The sequence below is a fragment of the Panthera pardus genome, unplaced genomic scaffold (assembly GCF_024362965.1).
Source record: "Panthera pardus isolate Hobbes unplaced genomic scaffold, ASM2436296v1 HiC_scaffold_1, whole genome shotgun sequence".
Lineage (NCBI taxonomy): Eukaryota > Metazoa > Chordata > Mammalia > Carnivora > Felidae > Panthera > Panthera pardus.
In genome coordinates, this window is record NW_026526654.1 from 75,581,555 (window position 1) to 75,606,457 (window position 24,903).

At 41.2% G+C, this 24,903-nt stretch overlaps 1 protein-coding gene across 6 annotated transcripts in view; it reads left to right on the plus strand.

Annotated features, from left to right (window-relative positions):
* The window catches only part of SMAD9 (SMAD family member 9), a 76,633-nt gene extending 55,684 nt beyond the window's left edge, over nucleotides 1–20,949 (plus strand). For 4 of the 6 annotated variants that reach the window (XM_053900161.1, XM_053900170.1, XM_053900167.1 and 1 more), the window contains 5 exons: nucleotides 1,024–1,287; nucleotides 5,368–5,478; nucleotides 6,978–7,199; nucleotides 13,888–14,144; nucleotides 20,662–20,949. In XM_053900161.1, coding sequence (XP_053756136.1) covers nucleotides 1,024–1,287; nucleotides 5,368–5,478; nucleotides 6,978–7,199; nucleotides 13,888–14,144; nucleotides 20,662–20,805 — 998 coding nt within the window. In that variant the 3' untranslated portion in view covers nucleotides 20,806–20,949. The remainder of the gene's footprint in view (nucleotides 1–1,023; nucleotides 1,288–5,367; nucleotides 5,479–6,977; nucleotides 7,200–13,887; nucleotides 14,145–20,661) is intronic. The other 2 variants (XR_002079491.2, XM_053900178.1) reach the window with 2 other exon arrangements.
* Nucleotides 20,950–24,903: the final 3,954 nt, after the last annotated feature.

Below are 24,903 nucleotides of genomic sequence, written 5' to 3' on the forward strand. Positions count from 1 at the left end.
TGATGACATAGATCCTTCTTTAGCTCTGGGAGATTTTCTTCTGTTATTTCTTTGATCACTTCCTCCCTCTGTTTTTTCTGCTTCTCTTTCTGGAACTTATGTTGGTCGGAGGCTGTACTCAACACCATTTACTGACAACTGCCAGGTGTTGTGACACTGCAGAAATCAGTAGGAACTAGGAAAGCCTGGATAATGTTTGCCTTTGAGAATTGCATCCATTCCTAACTGTTTGTATAGAATCAGGATCAAAAATACTTTTTTTTTTTTTTTCAAGTATGGAATTCAGAAGAAACACACATGGGGCTTTATTTATAAGTTATCTTATTGCTGCTTATCTCTTACTTTTATAACTCTGTTTATCTTTGACTTAATGATTTTTAGTTACCTTTAAATCTTTCTGGTAAAGACAAGTAGAATTTTTTTTTTTTTTTTTTTTTTTACTTTAGCAGTACCACTGAGCCTAAAATTTAGGCTGGCCATCTGAATAATTCAACATGGTATCTGAGGGAAAAAAAATTCTGAGGATCACTTAGAAACCAATTTTGCCTTAAAAAAATAACCACTTTATGGGCAAAATTAAAGGAAGACACAAGCAATTAGATCTGCAGATGGCCACATAATAGGGCAGCTCTGGTAATTTCTGTGGTAGGACTGAATAGACAGTCTCTTTAGAGTGCTGACATCAGAACGATTCTCCTCTAACCTGTTTTTTTGTTTGTTGTTTTTTTTTTTTTTTTTTTTTTTTTTTTTTACTGTGATACTCTGTTTAATACTCAGTTTGCAATAAGAGTGTTTAAGCGTTAAACTTTGGTGTTCAGCTTGTTTTGCAAGCTCACTTTCTGGGAAAAGATGGGACCTTAACTGACAGTTCTACAGTAAGCACAAAGAATGGTGGATGGATAGTTCCCAGAAAACAGAGTTGTCTCAGCAAAAATGGACAGACACAAACAGCAAGCGTCCACCGGGTTTTCTGCCGACGAGCCAACGTTCGAGTCTAACCCGCTGGTTCCTTTCTCATCCTAGTGCTGCCTCCGGTGCTCGTGCCAAGACATAGTGAATATAACCCCCAGCTCAGCCTCCTGGCCAAGTTCCGCAGTGCCTCCCTCCACAGCGAGCCTCTCATGCCACACAATGCCACCTATCCCGACTCCTTCCAGCAGCCTCCGTGCCCTGCGTTCCCTCCCTCGCCCGGGCCCGGGCACGTGTTCTCACAGTCCCCGTGCACCGCCGGCTACCCTCACTCCCCAGGAAGCCCCTCCGAGCCAGAGAGCCCCTATCAACACTCAGGTCAGTAAAAGCTGCAGTCGGTCGGGGCGCCTGGGTGGCTCAGTCGGTTGAGCGTCCGACTTCAGCTCAGGTCACGATCTCGCGGTCCGTGGGTTCGGACCCCGCGTCGGGCTCTGGGCTGATGGCTCGGAGCCTGGAGCCTGTTTCGGATTCTGTGTCTTCCTCTCTCTCTGCCCCTCCCCCGTTGATGCTCTGTCTCTCTCTGTCTCAAAGATGAATAAATGTTAAAAAAAAAAATTAAAAAAAAATAAATACAAAAAAAAAAAAAAAAAGCTGCAGTCAGTCTACATAGAGCCTGACCCAACACAGTTATTCACAGTGGGGCCGTCATCATCATAATCACTGGCTACTGATGTTCGTATGGAGCTTTACAGTTTGTGTGGCAATCTCCTGTGGGCCACTAGACCCTGCCCCTTCTAAGATTAAGGCCATTTGGGAGCATTTATTCTGGAGCTACAACATCTCTTTGCTCTGATTTCTGGTTCTAATCCTCTGGGAACGCTCAGAAACGAAATGGCTTTTTTTTAAAGGTCGCAGAATTGAGATAATAAAATAGTTCGCTGACTGAAGCAGGAAGACTTGGTCTGAGGGCAAGAAACGTGAGGGGTCCATGCTTGGCCTTTTCTTTGCATAACTTCACCGGGGCAGTGTCAGGCCTCACCTCACCAGCGTGTCCTCCTTTTGTGTTGTGTGAAGCCAGCACAGCATCTTGAAGACAGACTTACTCAGTAAACATTTGCTGAACTGAAGAAGCCTACGTAAGGGAGAGGGAGTGTGCATGCCCTGAGCAAAAGAGGGAATCAAGCACGTTGTCATAATTGCACATGCTAAGTGGGTCTAAGTTAGATAATGACGAAGAGAATTACATGCACCTCATGAGTGTGAGGTAGATCATATCCCGAGGAACAAGTTCTTAAAGGCATGAATAGATTCATTTGGTGCTAGATGTTATGATCTGCCTCATTCATTTGTTCATATATTCATTTATTTAAGAGAGATTTATTGAACTTTTATTACATAAAGCATTGCTTAGGGAGCTGAAAGGAGAATTAAAAGATTGGTAAAAATTGTCCCTATCTTGGGGCGCCTGGGTGGCTCAGTCGGTTAAGCGTCCGACTTCAGCTCAGGTCACGATTTCGCGGTCCATGGGTTCGAGCCCCGCGTCGGGCTCTGGGCTGATGGCTCAGAGCCTGGAGCCTGCTTCCGATTCTGTGTCTCCCTCTCTCTCTGCCCCTCCCCCACTCATGCTCGCACGCTCTCTCTCTCTCTCTCTCTCTGTCTCAAAAATAAATAAATAAACATTAAAAAAAAAAATTGTCCCTATCCTCAGAACTTATAAAATGTGGGAAGACAGGAAAGGAGTTGCCCTTCCTTTCTGAGTTATTAGTTCTTCCTTTTGCCCCCTCAACAATACAGCTACTATTTTCATATACGTTTACTATTTCATTTAACACACTACATTGTATAATTCCTTCTGGGTCTATTTCCCCCATTCAACTGTCAGTCATCTTCTCTTTTATATGTGTAGCACAGGCACTAAAACACAGTAGTCGCTCATTCGTTGGTTACAGAGTAAATGGACCACCACACAGGCATTTGGAACACAGGGCTAGTGCTCAGGGTTATAGATATAGATGTCATTGAGTCAGTAAGTAATTACTGAGTGCCTAAAAAGTGCCAGGCACTGTGCTACTGCTACAGGTACGATGATGATTGATTATGACTATAGTCTCTGATTTTTAAGAGGTAATGACTGTTGAGAACTATCATGGTCTCAGTAATGCCTGGGCGAGTAACTATAAGGACATGAACTAAGGGAGGTATATGGGGATGGAAAGAAGACAGTGAATTTGAGGAGGTGGACTCAGTAGGGCTTGATGTGGGGTGAGACCCTGGGAGGAAGCTCAGGGGTCATCCACACAGACTGGAAGGAGATGGCTGCTGTCTTACAAGAGGCTGGATTCACAGAGAAAGAGACACAACAGGAAGAGAAGTCATTTGAGGACAGAGCCATGGTTAAGAGAAAGGAGGATAATTATGTCACAAACACGTATTTACATAAAATGTATCTGCACTGTAAAGATTGCCTGCACTGACGTTGTCTTCCTGAATTGGTGGGACTAGCAGGTTGATACTTTCCCTCTTCCTACCCATGAAAGATGGACCTCAGCACCTTTGCAGAAGCTGCTTAGTTTTTATGGAGGGAATGGCTCTTTTCATTTCGGAGAAAACAATTCTTTTCTGAATGATTAACAGCAAAATGCAACCTGAATAACAGATCCACAGATAAGTGAGACTAAAAGGAAATCTTGAAATTCACTGGTTCATCCCCTTAATTTTTTTATACGAGCTTTACAGAGATATAGTTCATACATCGTAGAGTTCACACACTTAAAATGTGGCACTTAATGGTTTTTCATATCTTAATTTTTTAAAGCTGTGGTAAAATGTATATCACATAAAATTTGCCATTTTAACCATTTTTAAGTGTGCAATGTCGTGGCCTTAAGTACATTCATAGTTGTGTGCTACCATTACCAGTGTCTATTTCCGTAATTTTTTCATCAACCTGACAGGAAATTTGTATCCATTAAGCAGTAGCTCCCGATTCTCTTCCTCTTCCTTCCTCCAGCCCCTGGTAGCTTTCAACCCACTTCTTATCTTGATGAATTTTCTTATTCTAGGTACCTCACAGAAGTGGAATCATATGATATCTGCCTTTTTTGTGTCTGCCTTATTTCAGTTAGCATAGTGTTTTCATAGTTTAGGTTGTACCCTGTGTCAGTTACTTCATTTTTGTGACAGCAGTATTCCATTGAATGGATATACCACATTAAAAAAAATCCATTTGTTGGTTGATGGATGTTTGGGTTATTTCCACCTTTTGGCTAGTGTGAGTGCTGTCGTATACACTGGCATGCAAGCATCTGCTTGAGTCCCTGCTTTCAGCTCCTTTGGGCATATGCCTAGGAGTGGATATGGTGATAGGGTAACTATGTTGAACCTGTATTTTATAGATAGACCCAGTCAAGGACCTACAAAAGGGCCACCTTGCTTTATGACTTTTCCTGTAAACAGAGTCAACGTTTATTTTCTCACAAGGAAATGATTTATCCACGGTTGGACGATGTGGTGTGCACTGGGACCTGCCATCAGTGCCTGTAAACATACATGTCTTCGTCTAGCCATCCATTGACCTGCAGACTCAGAATTTCTGAGGAATCTGCATCTTTAACTAGAGTTTCACTGGCAATTTGTATGCACACTTTAAGTGTGGGAACTACTGGAATGGACGAAAGTCAACTCAACAAAGGCAGACTGAGTCAACTTTTCATGCCACTGCACTCCATCCACCCCTAACAAAACAAGACTATTCTGAACTGACATTAGGAATGTATACAGGAGGAATCAGTTATTCTGATGTTCTCACTGAAATGTTCTTCCTCTGCTGCAAGAGTTTTTATTGGGTTGTGAATTAATTTCTGATAAGATATTATCTACTGAATGCACACCCATTTGCCGAACCCTGATCACTGTCCAATTATAGAACTGATATTTGGGGAGAAGAGCTCCTCTCAGCATGCCTTGGGGCACAGGTTATAATCAGGTTTCAAATGTTCTGCATTTAGGGGAGCAGATTTGGAACTATCTCAGAGAGAGACCATCTCTGTGGCCATTGTACAATCCATGGCAACAGAGGAATTGAAAATTAAGCTCACTTCAAAGAAGGTTTAGCTTTCTGCTTTGAAAGTCAGACAGCAGACTCTTCTGCCATTGCAAAAGCTAGGAGAATAGCTCCTAGCTTTGAAAATCTTATCCTACGTTCGTCAGAACTTATAACTCATAGATAACTCCTAAGTGAGAGGGAAAACTAATCAGCCGTTTTGTGAGGATGTCTGGACAACCGATTTCTTCTATGTGACACTCACAATGTCCTGCAGAATAGCCTTATTATATTACTGCCCGTCTTTAGCAATAACGCTATCCACCAAGCCCTGGAGTTTCACAGCAAGAAAGGTTGGATCTGTCTTTGTGCAGTTTATCAGTTTGACATTCCTCTGTTTTACTGCTTTCTTTTAGCTGACACACCACCCCCGCCTTATCATGCCACAGAAGCCCCAGGGACCCAGAATGGCCGACCTGTAGATGCCACAGCTGATAGTCATTTAGTGCTGTCAGTGCCTAATGGAGGTAAATTTGTAGATGAACAGCTAAATGTAGCTGTTTTCCAAGAGCATTTCCTATTACCCCACAACAAAACAAATCCAAAAACAAAATGAAATGTGCTAGCCTGCTATTTCACATGTTTTAAGGGGCAGAAACCATGGCTGTGCATTTTAACTTTGGCATTCCTCAATACCGTAGAGTGAATGTTTGTTTATCAGCCCGGTTACTAGAGTAAGTTAATTTTTTATTTTAACCTAACATTTAGATGTTTGTAGTTCTGGATGTTGAGTACAGGAAGTGGTATTTAAGTTAGCAATTTTGCTCCAGTTGTGTTTATACTATAGTTTTGTCATGGGGTCTTTGATTTGGCTTAGAGGGGTGCCCTTACAAATATATGTAAATATGTAAATAGGGTTTTTGCAGGATTTTATCTGTTTCCTATAATGAGCTGGATAAACGTTGCTCAATTTTCACGTTCACATAAACCACATGGCGATCTTCTGTAAATGCAGGTTTTGATTCTGTAAATCCGGGGTGGCATCCAAGAACCGGCATTCCTAGCAAGCTCCCAGGTGATGCACAAGCTGTAGTTCCAGGAACCACACTGGGTGGAGAGGGTGTAAGGGAGCTTATGTTTAAAGTCGGCCAGGGTGAAGTCTTCTATAAGTAAAGGCCCTTTTGTAAATCAGATAATAACCCCCTAATTTATGTTTCAAAAATTTATGTTTTAGTGCATATAGGAACACACTGTAGATATAAGACTAACTAGGATATTCAAAGAGAAGAGAGCTGATATAATCACTAAAAAAGGTGGAGAAAGTGGCAAAGAATTAGCACTCTGAACTGTGGTTGGTTACTGGCAACTTAATTAGCTTTGAAAAGTTTGGCATAACATTCTTGGATTTCCTAATGAAACATACAGCTGTCTTTAAAATAGTTTATGCCATAAATAACTAAGTACTCCATATGTACACATCAGAGAATGTGAGTCTATATAGAAGGTTTTTTTTCTTTCTTCAGTAATTTAAATTCCTATCTAGAGTTTTGATTCAGCTTTTATTATATCCAAATTATTATTTTTCATTTTTAGTTTGTTAGGAAGTGACACTCTTGTCACAGGGACTCAGTTTGGTACAGTGACAGTAATATGCTATCATTCACACATAAAGAGGAGGTGACCTGCCACCATCCTTGGAGCTGTCTCCTTTAGAGGCGATGGAATTGACATTGATCTGTTCATACTGTTGTTTGTCAGGCCCCCTCAATACTTATAAATATGATTACAAATGCTCTAACCATGGGAGAGTCACAAGGACTGTGGCCTCTGTGCCACGTGTGTTAACTAGATGAGCTAACTACAATAGCTTCTGTCAAGTGACAGGTTTGTAAAGATCACAAAGAGCATCCTTGTCTCGCAGCCACCTTTCTGGTTGACAGCATTAATGTAAGTTTCCAGGTGGAATGGTGAGATGGGAAGCCAGGCATGACAGTGGTGATGTGCTCTCTCGTTCTTTTTCTTGCAGACTTTCGACCAGTTTGCTACGAGGAACCACAGCACTGGTGCTCCGTTGCATACTATGAACTGAACAACCGAGTTGGGGAGACGTTCCAGGCCTCCTCCAGAAGCGTGCTTATAGATGGATTCACAGACCCTTCAAATAACAGGAACAGATTCTGTCTTGGACTTCTTTCTAACGTAAACAGAAACTCAACAATAGAAAACACCAGAAGACACATAGGAAAGGGTAAAAGCAAATATGTAATTCCTATATTCTTCTGAGCTAAAACATGGGACAGGAACAAGCCACATACTGGCCACATAACCTAGCAGGTTGGTCCTAGGCTGTTGAGCTGGGAGAAAACAGCTAGGCTTTCAGGGTCTTAGTCTCTCTACTTCTGGGGTCAGCACGGCATCTTTTGGAGAGTGGCATAGGTTAAATATTATGAAGACAAACAAGATGGTAAATATGAAGGCAGGATGAAATTATTGAAGGGAAGTATCATGAATTATTTTCAAATTGCCTAAAGATGCAAAATAAGAGGAATTCTGGCTTGGTGATTATATATATCAGGTAAAGTGACCTTTGGAGACTTAGAAGCGAGGTAGTGAAAATCACGACCTGTTTATGTTTGGGAACCTTTGGCAGCGATTGGCGGTCTCCTGTGGCCAGGCATTGTTATGAAGCAGATGGGCACAGGCTTCACTGGGGTCTGGCCAGTGGTGCTTTGAAGCCTGTCTCATAACCATGATCCACGGTAGCAAATCCTACCCGAGTGTGAGGCCTGGTTGCAGATCTTTAAATCATTTTCTTTATATTAGAATAGTTGGTAGCGTTTAATACCTGGTTGTCCACTATCATGTCGGACTACTGTGGATTCACAGGCATACAGAACCTTTAGAGTCATTTTATCTTTTCTCTCTCCCTCCAGCCCTTAGACCACTTCAGCAAGGTAGCCACAAGCCTTTTCTTTCAGATTTCCAGAGGAGATTGATTATTGTACTCGATGATCATTCTAAATATTCTTTCTAACATACCCCCTAAATTTCTTCTGTCATAGGAAACCTACACGCCGTTGATTAGAAAAGGTTGAATTTATTCATTGATGTTGACTCTCATGGTGATATTTATGTTTGTTTATATCCTGTATTTTTCCATAGTGGCTTTGAGGTGGCATAAGGGAAAACTTTGCAGTGAAATGATAAATGAAAAATAGAAAATCAGAAACTGGGGGCTGAGGGTGGCAGGGAAGGAGAATATAGCTAAAGGTGACCACTGTAATTGTGATTAAAATTTTGCTCTAGGTTTCCTAACAGGGAGGTCAAAACAAGGAAACACAACTGTACTGTAATTTTTATCGTAAAGGAGGAAGCATAGCCATTCTTTCCCTTTGACTAAATTCTTAAATAAATTTGTCAGGTACTGTGGTTTTACTTTCAAATGATTTTTATAAGAATCTCCAAGTGAAATCGAGAGGCAGAACATTAAAACATTGTGGAGCTGTGTGCTGAGGGGCTTTGCACATTGGTCTGTGTATTAGACTTCAGACTTATGCTGCTGCCACTTGATCCAAAGATAGACTTCAGATATTAAAGGAGTGTTGTATAGCTTCTGGGAGCCCTTCCGAAAGGAGCTTGCTTAAGGTGCTGCTGCTGCAGACATGGAGAGTTGAGGTTCTTCATTATTGCCTGAGAGCTAATCCCCAGGTTAAGAAGCCATAGGAAAAAGAGCTAGGATGGATGGATGGCCTTTTACGGAAGCCAGAGAGTCTGTCTAAGTGCTGATTGGCTGGAAGGGCTAGGATGGATGGCCTTTTATGGAAGCCATAAAGTCTGTGTAAGTGCTGATTGGATGGAAGGGCACTCCACCCTCATGTGGTCTCCAATGCAGAGTCAGAGTCTTCTCAAAAAGCTGTTTGGAAGTGCTTTAATGTGGAAAAAAAACCCACCTTTTTTTAGAGGAGTTAATAAGTCATATCATAAAGCATGGCACACACACAAAGTTGTCTTAGAATTTAAAAAAAATGTTTTAACATTTATTTATTTTTGAGAAAGAGAGAGAGAGAGAACCAGAGCATGATTCGGGGAGGGGCTGAGAGGGAGACACAGAATCTGAAGCAGGCTCCAGGCTCTGAGATGTTAGCACAGAGCCTGACACGGGACTCGAGCCCACGAGCTGTGAGATCATGACCTGAGCCAAAGTCGGACGCTTAACTGACTGAGCCACCCAGGTGTCCCAGAGTATTTTTAAAGGAAGAGCTATCAGTCTTCTATGAGGTCAAGGGACTGTTTCTCAGGTGCTCCCTTGGATTATTTGTTTCTGAGCAGCAGGCTTCCTAGAGCACCAGCCCGAATAAATTTGGAGCAAAATGCCCACCTAGATTAGTGAATAAGTTAACTTTTTCTATGGAGTTAATTAATAGAGATACTTAGATTTCAGAGATAGGCATTCATCTTACAAATATTTGTTGAGCATCTGTTCTTAGCCAGATTATTCCATCATTAGGGATGTAACAGTTGTAAACAAAACAAAAACACAAAATCCTGCTTTCATGGGTTACCTATTATAACTAAGGAAAGACAGAGAAGAAATAATGGTATGTTTAATGATTAGAGAAAAACACAGGAGAGGAAGAAAATGGGGAGAGCATGTTTTAATGCAGAGTGGGGTAGCCAGGGAAGACTTTCCTAACAAGGTGACATTTGAACAGAAAGGGAAAGAGGGAATTAGCTACATGGAGGGGGAACTTTCGAAGCAGAGGGAACAGCAGGGGCAAGGGCCCTGAAGCCTACCTGGTATATTGTATGGAACATCAGGGAAGCCACGGTGAGTGGGCCAAGATGAGTAGTAAGGGAATGGGGAAATCTCTGAAGAGGAGGTGGGGAAAGGACCAGGTCGCAGTGACCTTGAGGCCATTTTAAGTGCTTTAGCTTTGACTCTGCATAAAATAGGAAGATAGATTTAAGTCGAGATCTGAATTTTCACCTGATCCCCTGGCTATTATAATAAAATTAAACTGTTAGTAGGGGAAGGGTGAAAAGTTTAAAAAACACACGTGAAAGAGAAGCCTGAAAGGTATATAGCAAATGTTAGCTTTGATTGTAGCTGAGTTTTAGTCTCTGCATCCCTGTATTTTCTAAATTTTCTCTAGTGGGCTTTCCTGATCGTGGAAGGATGTGGCGGGAAGGGGGTGTGGGGGGAGGTGGGATGTGGCATGTAAGGGCATGCCAGGATTTCTGCAGTAGTGTGGCCCAGCCCGGCAGAGTGGCTGAGTGTGAGTGCTGACGTGGGCCATTCAGTGTCGGCCAAACAGGTGTGATGAACCTGTTTGTTCATCATATCGTCCAAAGAGCCTTCCAGTCTTCAAATACGGATTTGGGGGACTGACGTTGCTACCAGCCCAGAGATGGCTTTGTGTGAATTAGAAACCCCTTTCTCAAGAGAAGCTACTGCCATCTTCTGGAGTAGCTTTATAATGATTACCTAGATCTTAAAAGGCTGTGAGGCACACCCTGGATTGTGGAGTGCACAGCTGCAGGCACAGTCCAATGGAGGGCCTATCCTCTGAACCAAAGCCCTAGCGTGGATCTGGAAATCTGTGTTCTTATATTATTATTTTCTGATCATACATTAAAACATTTTGTTTTATTTTGGAAAATTCCAAACATATACAAAAGTGGACAGATCGTGTAGTGAATATTCATAGCACCATCTCTAGCTTCAATAATGATTCGCATTCTGCGCATTTTTTCTTCTATCCCTCCGCGATAGTTTTGCAAGAGTATTCAAAAAAATTTTTAGTATTTATTCATTTTTGAGAAAGCATGAGCAGGGGGCGGGGTGCAGAGAGAGAGGGACAGAGGATCCAAAGAGGACTCTGTGCTGACGACAGCAAGCCTGATGCAGGGCTCAGACTCAGGAACTGTGAGATCATGACCTGAGCCAAAGTCAGACACTCAATCTACTGAGCCACCCAGGTACCCCTTGCAAGAGTATTTTAAAATAAATCTCAGATTTCATATCCTTTCTCCATAGATTTGAGTATATATATGCATATACATATTTATGTATATACATATGTGTATGTATATACGTATGTGTATATATGTGTGTGTATATACGTATGTATATACATATATATCTATATAAGGGGTTTCTAAAAGTACCATTATTACACCCAGAAATATGCACTTTATTAAAGCTCCAGATGATTCTGATATTCAGCTAGGTTGCTAAAATGGTGTGCAGACGAGAGGGTAACAAAGGCAAGGGGATGATCAATTACAAAACCAAGGGAACCTTCTCACCAACCTATGCACCTTCCTCTCAGTCTTACCTGTTATTTCCCTGTCATTCAAGACTATGGAAGAAGACCAAAAGGGAACACTCTTGCAGTCTGACTTAGCAGACCCAAATCAAACCCAAGGTGTCTCTCTCTGGTCCTAAGTAACCACGACACAGGACTCCACACTCCCTCATCTCCTAAAATGTGGGCGGCAGTCACACAGAAGTGGGAAACTCAGATAAAGAGAGATGCAGCCCAAGAGAAAATGCTGGAAGAGCTTGCCTGGGGAGCACATTGCCTGGGTCCTCTTTGTCATCTCAGGATGCATTTTCTTTGGGCATTTATCCTTTTTGCTCACTGTTCTCTGTGGAGATTTTGAATCTAATACATGTGGTTTAAAGCCCCTGTTTTGGCCTATCAGGTGGATGCAAATAAAATGACTTGCCTACTTGACTTTTCCTTGGATGCCCCTCTCTAACCAAAACTCAGCCTCCTTCACACTGGCATTGAAATCCACCCTTGCCTGCTGCTCAGAGCTGACTCAGGCTTCCATGTGCTAATTCCCTGGGCTCTGGCCCCTTTTTGCTCAGGATGCTAAACTACCACCTGCCTGCCCAGGCTCTTCTCTGCTTTCCTTACTCTGGCAACTGTGCTGTGGTTGCAGGTAATACTTTTAACAGGATTGAAAATCATCCCCTAAATAAAGACCAGAGTCAGATAACAAAAAGTCCGATCTATTTTACTTAGTAGGTTCTGGGAAGATTATAAATTTGAAGGTCATTCAATTCAAATACATACTAAATACTTAGCAGTCTCCGCTGGCCCTTTCCCCACTGGTTCACCCTCTTCTGAGAAAACCACAACCACTCCAGAGGTAGGCCTTCCCCCCAGGGAGCTCACAGGGGCTGGTAAAGGAAGTCTGCTTGTATTTGCCCCTGCCTCACCCCCATGTCCATGCAGCCAGGTAACTGTGTCCCAGCCAATTGGGACCTTCCTGCCTACTGTTCACGGCCTGGGCCATTGGTGCCAGATCCCAGGCTGTTCAGGGACTGTGAGAAGAGACATGAGAAAGAAAAGGGAGTGAGAGCTGAGAAAAAAGGAGAGGGGCCAGCCCGAGGTGGAGAGAAGGGGAACCCTGGCCTGAACATCAAATACTTTAGCTTTATGACTCCACATCCGTGTCTCCAGTGCTATGGCTGGAATGCGTAGTACTGAAAAACATTCTTTTCTAAAATTGTATTAAGGGAAAGGAGATGGGAAAAGGAAACTAAATATGATGGAAGGCAGTCACAACTAATGCACGGTCACCTCAAGTGCTGCTTAGAACCTGACAGGCACTGAGCAGCTCGCTGCCTCTGTGATGTTTCCTCGGTGCACAGCTGTGCAGAACCCCCCAGGTTCTCTAGATTATATCATTTAAAAATCTGTATTTGCAGTTTGAAGAGATCCAAAGTATATCACTCTAGGTGTATTCTGGACCGTTTATATGAACACCTTGTGACCGCACAGCGATTGTGTTTACAATCACACTGACACCTAATGCTGGAGAATTGTGTTTCTGCTGAAAGGCTGGAAAAACCATTCTGGTATTTAACATTCACTAGACTTGAACTTCTTCATTTTATCTAACCCCAGTCGCTTGCTATATATGCATTTATGTTAAGTCTATAACCCAGATACTTGGAGGGAAAGAAATCAGCTCAGCTTTAATTTGGAATAAAAATTAGCCTGGGAAGCACCAATCTCAGGATGCTCTCTTGCTTTGTTAAGTACAAGAATGTGAAGGAAAAAAAAAAAAAGTACAAGAATGTGAGATAGAGTAGCATAAGCTGCATTTTTATTGTGAGTCTTTATATCTGAAAAAGGTGGCAAGGATTTCCTTGTTCCCAAGTAAAATATAGGCATTATTTCTGTGATCTATAATAGTAGGTGAAAAGTTAAAAAAAATTAATATTTATTTTTATTTTTGAGAGAGAAAGAGAGAGCAGGGAGAAGGGCAGAGAGAGAGGGAGACACAGAATCTGAAGCAGGTTCTAGGCTCTGAGCTGTCAGCACAGAGCCCGACGTGGGGCTTGAACTCACAAACCTGAGGCAAAGTCGGATGTTCAACCAACTGAGCCACCCAGCACCCTGAGAGCTTACTTTTAGAGTGAATAATGGGGCGCCTGGGTGTAAGCGTTCAACTTGGGCTCAGGTCATGATCTCACGGTTTGTGGTTTTGAGCCCCACCTCGGCCTCTGTGCTGACAGCTTAGAGCCTGGATCCTACTTCAGTTTCTGTGTCTCCCTCTGTCTCTGCCCCTCCCCTGCTCGTGCTCTGTCTCTCTCTCTCCCCAAAATGAGTAAACATTAAAAAATAAATAAAAAATAATAGAGTGGACAAGCATGAACACAAGATCGAGAGTGACAGAAGGAGGAGTACAGGAGAGTGTCCACAATCATTGTAAACATGGGTTGCCATCCACTTTTAAATGGAGTTGTGGGAAAAAACCCACAAGTGTGGAGGTCACGCTTCATAATGTGGTTGTGGTGATATTAAAATTAATTTCGCAACAGACCGTCACACATCTTGACGTTGCAATGAGAAGGGGATGGTGTTAATCCTGAACTACTGGTACTGCTGCTTGAGGACGCCATTTTTACCTTGTAGGCGTGCATTTATACTATGTTGGGGGAGAGGTGTATGCCGAGTGTGTGAGTGACAGCAGCATCTTCGTGCAGAGCCGGAACTGCAACTATCAGCATGGCTTCCACCCGGCCACCGTCTGCAAGATCCCCAGTGGCTGCAGTCTCAAGATCTTCAACAACCAGCTCTTTGCTCAGCTGCTGGCTCAGTCAGTTCACCACGGATTTGAAGTCGTCTATGAGTTAACTAAGATGTGCACTATCCGGATGAGCTTTGTTAAGGTAAAGGAGCGCTTGCTTTCACGTGTTAAGGTAGAAAGTGAAAAGCTAAATAAAACAAGCCAAAATGCATTCTTTGGGTGATGTGGTAGCTCTCTAGCCAGTTCAAGTAGACAGCGGGGTTTTTTGGAGCGTTTTTTGGAACTCTGTTCAGTTGTTTTTAGGAAGAGCTCCTCTATGAGTATCAACTCTCTTGTTTAGCAGTTACAAGAAGATTCTTAGACGCGTTAGTTTTTGGGGCGCCTGCGTGGCTCAGGTCGTTGAGCGTCCCACTTTGGCTCAGGTCATGATCTCATCGTTCGTGGGTTTGAGCCCCGCGTTGGGCTCTGTGCTGACAGCTCAGGGCCTGGAGCCTGCTTTGGATTCTGTGTCTCCCTCCCTATCTCTGTCCCTACCCTGTTTGTGCTCTCTGTCTCTCAAAAAGTAAAAAAAAGTAAATAAACATTTAAAAAATGATAGTTTTGAAAGAAGGACAAGTTAAGGTAGTTATCTGATTTTTTTTTTCATCTCTCAAATTGCTGTGCACTATTGTCTCTCAATAAATGTTGAATTTATCTGAATTAAGTAAACTAACTCTTAGGCCAACAGAGGAGATAATATTTATAACTAAGCTACACAATAAGCAGTACTGGTTCTAATACAAGCTAGTGTACAGTAAGTTGCTATTATAAAAGCATAAACAAATTGGGATAGAAATATTGTGGCGGGAATGATTAACTCAGAGATAAGTAGATGTTCTGTGTATGAGTATTCGTTGAATGTTTCTTGAATTAGGTCTTACTCATGTTGTTGTGAAGGTTGGAGAACTGAGGAAGTTACTTCGTGGGAAGGAAACACAGCTGGGTTTGCACCCTGATGCCAAATACTCCAGTGTCACCAGAGTGTCACCACCTGCTGTTTCATCTTGTACATCTGTACATCTGTACATCTTTCAGAGTACTGGTGAATAATTCTAATATTTCAAAATATGAGTGTGTTTATCACACTAACTGGGTATATGTGACATAGTTTTCACATTGTTGCATACCCATCCAAGAAATCAGTATGGTTTTTTCCAGGTTTTTTGGTTTGTTTTGTAAATGTTTATTTATTTTGAGAGAGAGGCAGGGGCAGGAAGAGAGGGAGAGAGAGAATCCCAAGCAGGATCCTCACTGTCAGAGGAGAACCCAACTCGGTGCTTGAACCCACAATCTGTGAGATCATGACCTGAGCCGAAATCAAGAGTGGGACACTTGACCTACTGGGCCACCCAGGTGTCCCATTTCAGGTGTTTTCAAAGTAAGATTTATTAATCCTTTAAAATTACCAGGAAAAATAGTTGTCCTATTTTTCTATAACTCTATTTTTATTGTATTTGTATTTTAGTAATTATTTTAAAAAACAATCAAGAATATTGTTTGCGATGGAAAAAATGGATTTTTGAAATTATTTCTTTCATGGTGACAAAGCAGTTTTATTCAAATTTACTGTTAAGTTTTAAAAGCATTTTTATACTGTAAAACAATCAGCAAATACCTGGAAATCTTTTCAGACGTTCTGATGCTTTAGAGCCAGCAGAGGGCATTAAATCGCCATGAACGTACAGTCCATTTTACTCTTAGTTGTTTTTTCCGGGTCCATGTTTTTAAAATTAGGATGAAATGCCAGTACATCAGAGGTAATTATTTCACTGTAGTATAAGTTTGCACAGAAATCTGATTGTCCTGAGATCAGCTAGATGTATCTCATAAAGCTATACAATTCACAGAAAACAGTTAAGTAATATTGCAAATATAACAACAGATGACTAGGTTAAAAGAAATTTAAATGTGTAAGGAAAAAATGTGTAAGTATGTGAGGTGATGGATGTTAACTAAGTTTGTTGTGGTGATCATCTCGCAATATATGCATATATCCAATCATCATGTTGTACACCTAAAACTAACACAGTGTATATCAATTGTATGTCAACAAAACTGTGGGGGGCAGATAATACAAATAAAAATAATGTAAAATACTTTGTTAGTAATTACATATTGATTATGTATTAATATGATAATATCAGATATATTGTGTTGAATAAAACACATTATTAAAAATTTAAAAATATAAGAAATTAAAGAGGACTAAACACTGGTAGCTACCAATGAGGGGTGATGGGCTAGATCATCTTTAGCTCTGATTTTTACTGATTCTAGGACTCATCCAGTCAGTCAGTGAGATATTATTGAGCTCCTACCTTGTGCTGCAGCAGGCACTATTCTAGGCATTGGGATACATCAATGATTACTCAAAATCTCTGTCCTCATGGAATCAACATTCCAGTAGGGAGAGACAGGCAATAAACAACAGCTATAATAAAGAACTTGAATGGAAAGAGAAACATAGAGCAGGGTATGGAGAATTGGGAGTACTCGAGTACAGGGAGTTTGCAAATTTTAAAAAGGTGGGCAGAGTGGGCCTCTTTGGGGACTTGAAGGAGGTAAAGGAGTTAAATCATGTGGGTATCTGGAGGGGAAGCAGTAGACGCAGAGGGAAGGGCAAACCCTACAGCAAGAGCATGGCCTGACATTTGTAGGAACCAGGAGGCCAGGGTGCCTAGAGTGTGAGTGGGGAGCTGGGGGGTGAGATCAGAGCAGTGATAGGGAACCGGATCAGTGCTTTGGAAGCCACTGTAAGGATTTCACCTTTTACTCTAACAAGATGGGGAGCCCCTGAAGGGATTCGAGCAGAGGATTTCATGATCTGACTTATATATTTAAAGGATCACTATAGTCGCCGTGTGAATTGCAAATATCGTGTAAGCAAGAATGGAAGCAGAGAGACCAGCTAAGAGGCCATTGCACTGTTCAGTTGAGAGATGACCATCGCTCCCACTAGGAGTGTTATGGAAGAAGTTGTAAGAAGGGGAAGAATTCTGAGTTATGGAGGTGACTCTGTGTGAGTTCTGAGAAAGGAGGAGTTAGAAAGATGATCCCTCCACCCGGGACGGAGAAGATTTAGACACAAGATTAAAGAGTTCAGTTTTAGTGAGAGAAACTTTGCACTGACACACATCCCGGTGGAAGTGCTGAACAGACAGTTGGAGGTATGAGTCAGGATTTAGGGAGAGAGGGCTGGGCTGCAGATGTCAATGTAGGAATTGTCAGCATATGCACGGTCTCTGTCCATGAGCCCAAGTGGAATTGCCAGTTGTTTGAGTTTAACCGAGAAGATCAGGGGTCCTAGGACAGGGCCCTGGGACACTTCCACCTTAAAAGAGGAAGAACCAGCAAAGAAAACTGAGAAAGATTAACCAATGTAGAAGTAAAACCAAGAAAGTAAGGTGCTCTTTAAACCAAAAGAAGAAAGTATATTGAGGAGGAGAGAGGACAAACCAAATCACATGCTGCCCGAGTGACATGAAGACTGAGAGCTGGTCATTAATTTTAGCATGTAAAGGGTTTTTTTAATCTTTTTTTTTCATGTTTATTAATTTATTTTGAGAGACAGAAAAAGAGTGAGCTGGGAGGGGCAGAGAGGCTCCAAGCTGTCAGCACAGAGCCTGATGCAGGGCTTGATCCCACGACTGTGAGATCATGACCTGAGCCACAATCAAGAGTCAGACGCTTAACTGACTGAGCCAACCACGTGCCCCATTTTTTTTTTAATCTTAACAGGAATAGTTTTGTTGAAGGCTGGGGTTGAAATGCTGATCAGAATGGAATTAAGAGAGAACGGAAGGAGAGGAATTGGTACAGCCAGTTCGGACAGCTCAAAAGGGGGTCAAAGGCATAGGGCAGTAAGTGGTGGGAGTGGTTAGGGCCAAGAGAAGTATGTTGAAGATGGGAGATATTTCATCATATTCCTATGTTGATAGGAATGATCCAGCAGAAAACAAAATATTATAGGAGAGAATGGGGAGATTTCCTGGAATGAGTCTTTGGGAAGGCATTTGAGTCTTCTGCACAACTGTATGGACTGGCTTATTTGGAAACACAGATAATCTGTGGTGAGAGGTAGAAAGGCTGAGTATGTTCGTGCAAGTGCTGTGGAAACCCTTCTGATTGCTTCATTCTGGTTAAAATAAGAAAGAAGATAGTCATTCTCAAGTAGACGGGGGAGTAGGTATTAGAGGTTGTAGGAAAAAGGACAAGAGTGAGCAGTCATTTGGGGGTGTGGGAGGTAGTGGGAGAGCACAGGGACTGGGGGAGTGTCATTTGATTGCCAGGTGGCATCACAGGGGCACTTGAGGCTTGTGGTCTCGAATGTAAAGTGTGATCAGGCAGCATGGTTGTTTTGAAATCCAAGTTTTTTTAAACTACAGTAATCACTGTTCCCAATAAGAGTAATTTGTGATCTCTCTTCATTTTTAAAAAATAACTTTTTACTGGTATATAACATCTAGAGAAAAAATACACAAATTTATTTTTTCTTTATTTTTACTATCTTTCCTATGAATGGTAATAAGTGGGAAATTGCCAAAAAGCGAGCCAATAAAGAGAGAGAGGAGAAACAGGCTTTTTAACCAACCCTTGAATCATCAAGAACACCCTCAGTTCTCTCTTTACAGTTTTCAGATCCAGTCACTGGTCTGCAGTGAGCATCTGTTTTGTGCAAAACACTGTGTTCAGCAGTAAGGGGTGGCACATAAGGTCAGGCTCCTTCCCTTGTGGAAGAGAAAATGATTTGCCGGTGTTTCTGACATGACTAGAGACCAGACCATCTCTAGGTCTGTGTATTTAGTTGTGAGCCTAGAGGTGATCTTTGATTTGGACTCATCTTAGGGTGTCTGGCTGATGCAGAAGTTGTTCTGTACTTACAGGAAGGTCGAGTGCACATTCTCTCAGGTGTCAGGAGCGGCTCTGGTGTGTGGGCTCTGTGTGCACTGAGGCCTGTCTGTCTCACACCTCTGCAGGCTGACCATAAAGTCTGGCACCGTTACTCTTGGCTCTAGTTTTTTTTAAATATAATTTATTGTCAAGTTGGCTAACATACAGTGTATAAAATGTGCTCTTGGCTTGGGGAATAGATTCCTGTGATTCATCACTTCCATGCAACATCCAGCGCTCATCCCAGCAGGTGCCCTCCTCAATGCCCATCACCCATTTTCCCCTCTCCACAGCACCCCACATCAACCCTCAGTTTGTTCTCTGTATTTAACTGTCTCTTATGGTTTGTGTCCCTCACTCTCTGTAACTATTTTTTCCCCTTCCCTTCCCCCATGGTCTTCTGTTAAGTTTCTCAAGTTTCATATATGAGTGAAAACATATGATATGAAAACATATGTCTTTCTCTGACTGACTTATTTCACTTAGCATAGTACCCTCCAGTTCCATCCACATTGCTGCAAATGGCAGGATTTCATTCTTTCTCATTGTCAAATAGTATTCCATTATTGTCAGATTGGTTTCCATACAACACCCAGTGCTCATCCCAAAAGATGCCCTCCTCAATACCCATCACCCACCTTCCCCTCCCTCCCACCCCCCATCAACCCTCAGTTTGTTCTCAGTTTTTAACAGTCTCTTATGCTTTGGCTCTCTCCCACTCTAACCTCTTTTTTTTTTTTTCCTTCCCCTCCCCCATGGGTTTCTGTTAAGTTTCTCAGGATCCACATAAGAGTGAAACCATATGGTATCTGTCTTTCTCTGTATGGCTTATTTCACTTAGCATCACACTCTCCAGTTCCATCCACGTTGCTACAAAAGGCCATATTTCATTCTTTCTCATTGCCAAGTAGTATTCCATTGTGTATATAAACCACAATTTCTTTATCCATTCATCAGTTGATGGACATTTAGGCTCTTTCCATAATTTGGCTATTGTTGAGAGTGCTGCTATAAACATTGGGGTACAAGTGCCCCTATGCATCAGTACTCCTGTATCCCTTGGGTAAATTCCTAGCAGTGCTACTGCTGGGTCATAGGGTAGGTCTATTTTTAATTTTCTGAGGAACCTCCACACTGCTTTCCAGAGCGGCTGCACCAATTTGCATTCCCACCAACAGTGCAAGAGGGTTCCCGTTTCTCCACATCCTCTCCAGCATCTATAGTCTCCTGATTTGTTCATTTTGGCCACTCTGACTGGCGTGAGGTGATATCTGAGTGTGGTTTTGATTTGTATTTCCCTGATGAGGAGCGACATTGAACATCTTTTCATGTGCCTGTTGGCCATCCGGATGTCTTCTTTAGAGAAGTGTCTATTCATGTTTTCTGCCCATTTCTTCACTGGGTTATTTGTTTTTCGGGTTAAACCACATCTTCTTTATCCATTCGTCAGTCGATGGATATTTGGGCTCTTTCCATAATTTGGCTATTGTTGAAAGTGCTGCTATAAACATTGGGGGTACAAGTGCCCCTATGAATCAGCACTCCTGTATCCTTTGGATAAATTCCTAGTAGTGCTATTGCTGGGTCATAGGGTAGTTCTATTTTTAAGTTTTTGAGGAACCTCCACACTGTTTTCCAGAGCGGCTGCACCAGTTTGCATTCCCACCAACAGTACATGAGGGTTCCCATTTCTCCACATCCTCACTCTTGGCTCTCTTCTTGCTTTACAGGGCTGGGGAGCTGAGTATCATCGCCAAGATGTCACGAGCACCCCCTGCTGGATTGAGATTCATCTTCATGGACCACTGCAGTGGTTGGACAAAGTTCTGACTCAGATGGGCTCTCCACATAACCCGATCTCTTCGGTGTCTTAACAGTCAGTCATGACTTCGTCGACATTTCTAGAGCATAGATGTTATTGCAGGCAGTGGCTTATACCATTTCAGATTTGCAACTAACTGAAGTTTCCAAGTACATATGTAAATACATATAATATATACCATTCATATTTTTTATCACCAATTGTTTTGTGCTTTCTAGTTACACCTGATGCCAGTACAACGTGATTAGAAAAGCAGGTTTTTCGTGCCTGTGCTATAATAATAGGAAGCAGCTTCTTTTGTGGGCTGGGCGGTAACAAATGAAGGCAAATGTGTCAATAGTATTTGAAAAGTGCTGGCAGAATAAAAGGCAGCTTTAGTCAGCCGTGTCATTATAAGGCATGTTGGGTGGCCTACCAGAAAAATATCAAAACTGTTTATATATTAAGAGTCAGGGTACTAGCAGCACTAGAGAAATAACACTTTCAGACAAAAGAAAGCAGTCAAACCCGTATAATTTAAACAATCTCACTTTTAGTGTTATCGGCAAGGAAAAAAAAAAAACAGACCAAGCTTGTAAATCAGTTATGTAAGATAAATCACATAAATTATTTTATTTCTCAAGTTGAAATACCTATAGCTGGATGATTGTGCTGATATTAATGGTACATTTGAAACAAATTTAAACTGTGATTGGAAAAGAAACTGTGAAGCTGGGAGCCACGTTGCCTCATAATCTACCACTGAAAAAAATCCAGAATGAGTCTAATGCATGAAAAGGTTAATATGAAAATAGCAAGAATTGAGCATTATTCCCAAACTGCAAAACAAGACCAGAACTTAGTCCAAGAATCAGCCAGGGAGGCACTTGCTCTCCATGTAGGGAATCGGGTCCCTGAATTTTCCTGGTTTCTCAAGTCAGGCAGCCTGGCCGCCTTTGGAGTCCACACAGTGAGCTAGAGGACCATGTGTGCAAATCCTGAGTGGAGAAGAAGGAGTAAAATAAGAGGGTTGGACAAAAGCATCCTCTGTTTACTTACACCTTCTCATATTCCCATTAAAAGGCTCATGGCGAGGGCAGTCCTTTTGCCGCATTTTCCCTACACGTTGGCAGATACTATTTACAGATGACTAAAACAGTGGTGAAGCCTTTGAGAAAATCTGGACACATTGCTGGAATGAAGTTTATGAGTTATTTAACTTAGTGTCTTGATCTGCTGGTCGCATCTGGTAGCCTCTTACAAAGCTGAAACCTCATACCTGGAAATAACTTCACAGATAGAATGATAACTTCATAATCCTTATAATCTCTGGGGAACAGCGGTACCGAAGAGTGGGACACTTAAAATATATATATGGTATTAAAAGCCCATTCTTAGTTACTCTTGGATGGTAAAGAGAGGAAAATTCCCCACATTTCTAGGTACTTTCATATATATATATATATAATATATATATATATATATATTATATATATATATATATACAATTCCCACCCACTAAACACTGCACTGCTTCGAAAAATATTTCACACCCTCTTAAAAATGTATAATTTAAGAAGGTAATTATGCTTGTAACAGACGGTACTTCAGTAATCCAAGAGGCTTCTTCATTTATACATTCTATCTCAAGTCTTTTTAGCATTAGCACACAGTAGTTGCTTATCATTAAATTGTATTCAAGGTAGAAATGATCCTGTGAAAAAGATACGAGTGAGTTCCTACTGTCACCTCTTGTAAGCACTAGTGTTATCTAATAGAAACTTTCATATATGCAACAGAAAATAGTACATTCTACGTTAAAATTAGGTGGTCCATTTAGTGTTTAGAAAACCCTGTAGTTCATTGGTTCATCACCTATGTATTGTGCAACCTGTATGTGCTGGGTACAGTGTTAGGTACTGTGGAATCCAGTGTAAACCAGAGACAGCCCCAGACTCTGGAGCTGAGAGTCTATTAGGAAACCTGTGTAGACATCTTCATGTATTTTAACTTTTAAAACAAAACAAAACCTGCGATCGTTTTTGTTTTCTTTTTGCTTAAAAAAAAATACAACTGATGATTTCTTAATTATCTCTATTTTGAAACTTACTTTCCTTCTCTTCTGAGCAATCAGGTAAGGGGTGAAGTCTTCCTGGGATAAATGCTACTTTTCTTCAGTGCTTCGAAGTTGTTTGTTTTCTCTTACTTCCCTATTTTCCAGTTTTCCCCCATTTCTTTCCTCAGAAGAGGCATTAATATGGTGAGTCTTCCTCATATGAGTACTGTTCCATGAAATTTTGGTACACATGGATTTTGCTCCAGACATTTAACATAACTTTCTTGATCTCTTCACAAGTGCTCAAACTCATCCTCTGGTAACGTTATACCTTTGCAGAATTAATCGTAACCGGTTGCTTATAAGTTACATTTAAAAAAAATAAACAAACCTGGATTTTCATGCAGCTTTGGGAAACCAGGATGAAATACTCCACAGAGCCTGTGTTATTCCTTTGAAGAAAACACTTGATTAAAGTGGTACATTTGCATCATCACCAGTCATGTCTCACCAAAAGCCCGTATTAGGATGCGAGTGAAATGCAGAAGAGTTAACCCTTCAGTCGCTCTGACAGTCACATTCTCATTGGCCTTTTAATGTTTCTGTTGGCAACAGTTAGCCAAAGTCGTAATGCATCGTTTGCTTTCAGACTTCCACATTTGCTATTTAACATTTGTCCCTTGAGATGGACAATCCAGAAAAAATTTAAGAGCATTCTTTCAGAGGATAACTCGCAAAGTGGACATGCTAAGCCATTTTAAGACGTAACAATGCCAAACATATTTAAGGTTGCCATGGACAAGGGTCGTGCAATAGAGAACAACAACGATGTGGCCTGCTCTTAAGACCCAGAACATTTGTTGTGTTGTTCAAGCCCATTGTTTCTGGGGTTTTTTTTTCCTGTTAAAAAATGGAGATGTGAGAAATTTGTTTTAGTTAGATGATATTTTACTATATGCCAGTGCTTTGGAAGTATAAAGATAACCACTTTTCAACATATTTTTTTTTTTTTTAACACTCTGTATAAATCAGGAAAAGTTGAACAACAACCTAGCACTCACACTCAGAATCCCCTTTTCATTGTCTTCTAAGGGATTAGGAGCAACAACAAAAGTTTCTTATAAATATCACCTGCTAGACTTTAAGCACCTGCTTAACTTTGAATGTGTCCCTGATACTTGGCATATATACTCAACAACTAAAGAAAAAAATAATATGCATTCCAAATTTGTCTTCCCCGTTATGATTTAGCAGTTGAACTGTATGACAAGACTAGGGGATCCTGGCATAATCTATATTAAGTTCAAATTAATGTAACACAAACCAACAAAAAAAGGAACTATTTCTATTTACGTAATGCTTTTGATCATAATATCTAGGCTCCAGTTATCCTTCAAATGCACACTTATACTGTTACCTGATTGTTTATAATAAACACTACTGTACCTATATGTTTTTGGCTCGTTTTTCCCTACAAACATCACAAAAGGGTCACTGTGTGTGGATCCATAAGATGATCTTAAGCCATCTTGTTTTGAAAATGAGATGTTTTTAAAATACAACATGTTATAAGAGAAATTAGGTAATGGTTTTGAATTAAATATCTTCGGATAACTGGCATGAAATATAGAATCTTGAAGATACTTTGTAGTAATTTGAGAGAAGATATACATAATTGCTTTTTTTCTGGATCGCGGCAAATATTAAGTGATATTACGGTATATAGGAAATAACTATATTATTGTAAACATCTGTTCATTGATCAAGAAGGTGCTAAAGATGGCTAGTGAGGAAAAACTAAGATAAAATCCAGGAGGAAATTCTCAACTCCCTCCATTTCCTTCTAGTCTTAAAATGGAAGGGCGGGGTGGTGGGGGGGGGGGGCGGGAAATATATAACTCTTTCAAGAAATTTCGCTTAGCCTTCTTATATCCTTGATCAAGTTTTTTTCCTTCTTTAATTTTTTAAGAAATGCCCTACTTATTCAAAAAGAGGTATTTGTGGACTTGCAAACTATAAACAGATGAAAGACAGACTATTCTGGGGATTATGAGACCTCCAGTTTAAGCTGTGAGTTTATGGAGGACAGTGATTGTATCATGTCTGCTTTTGCAT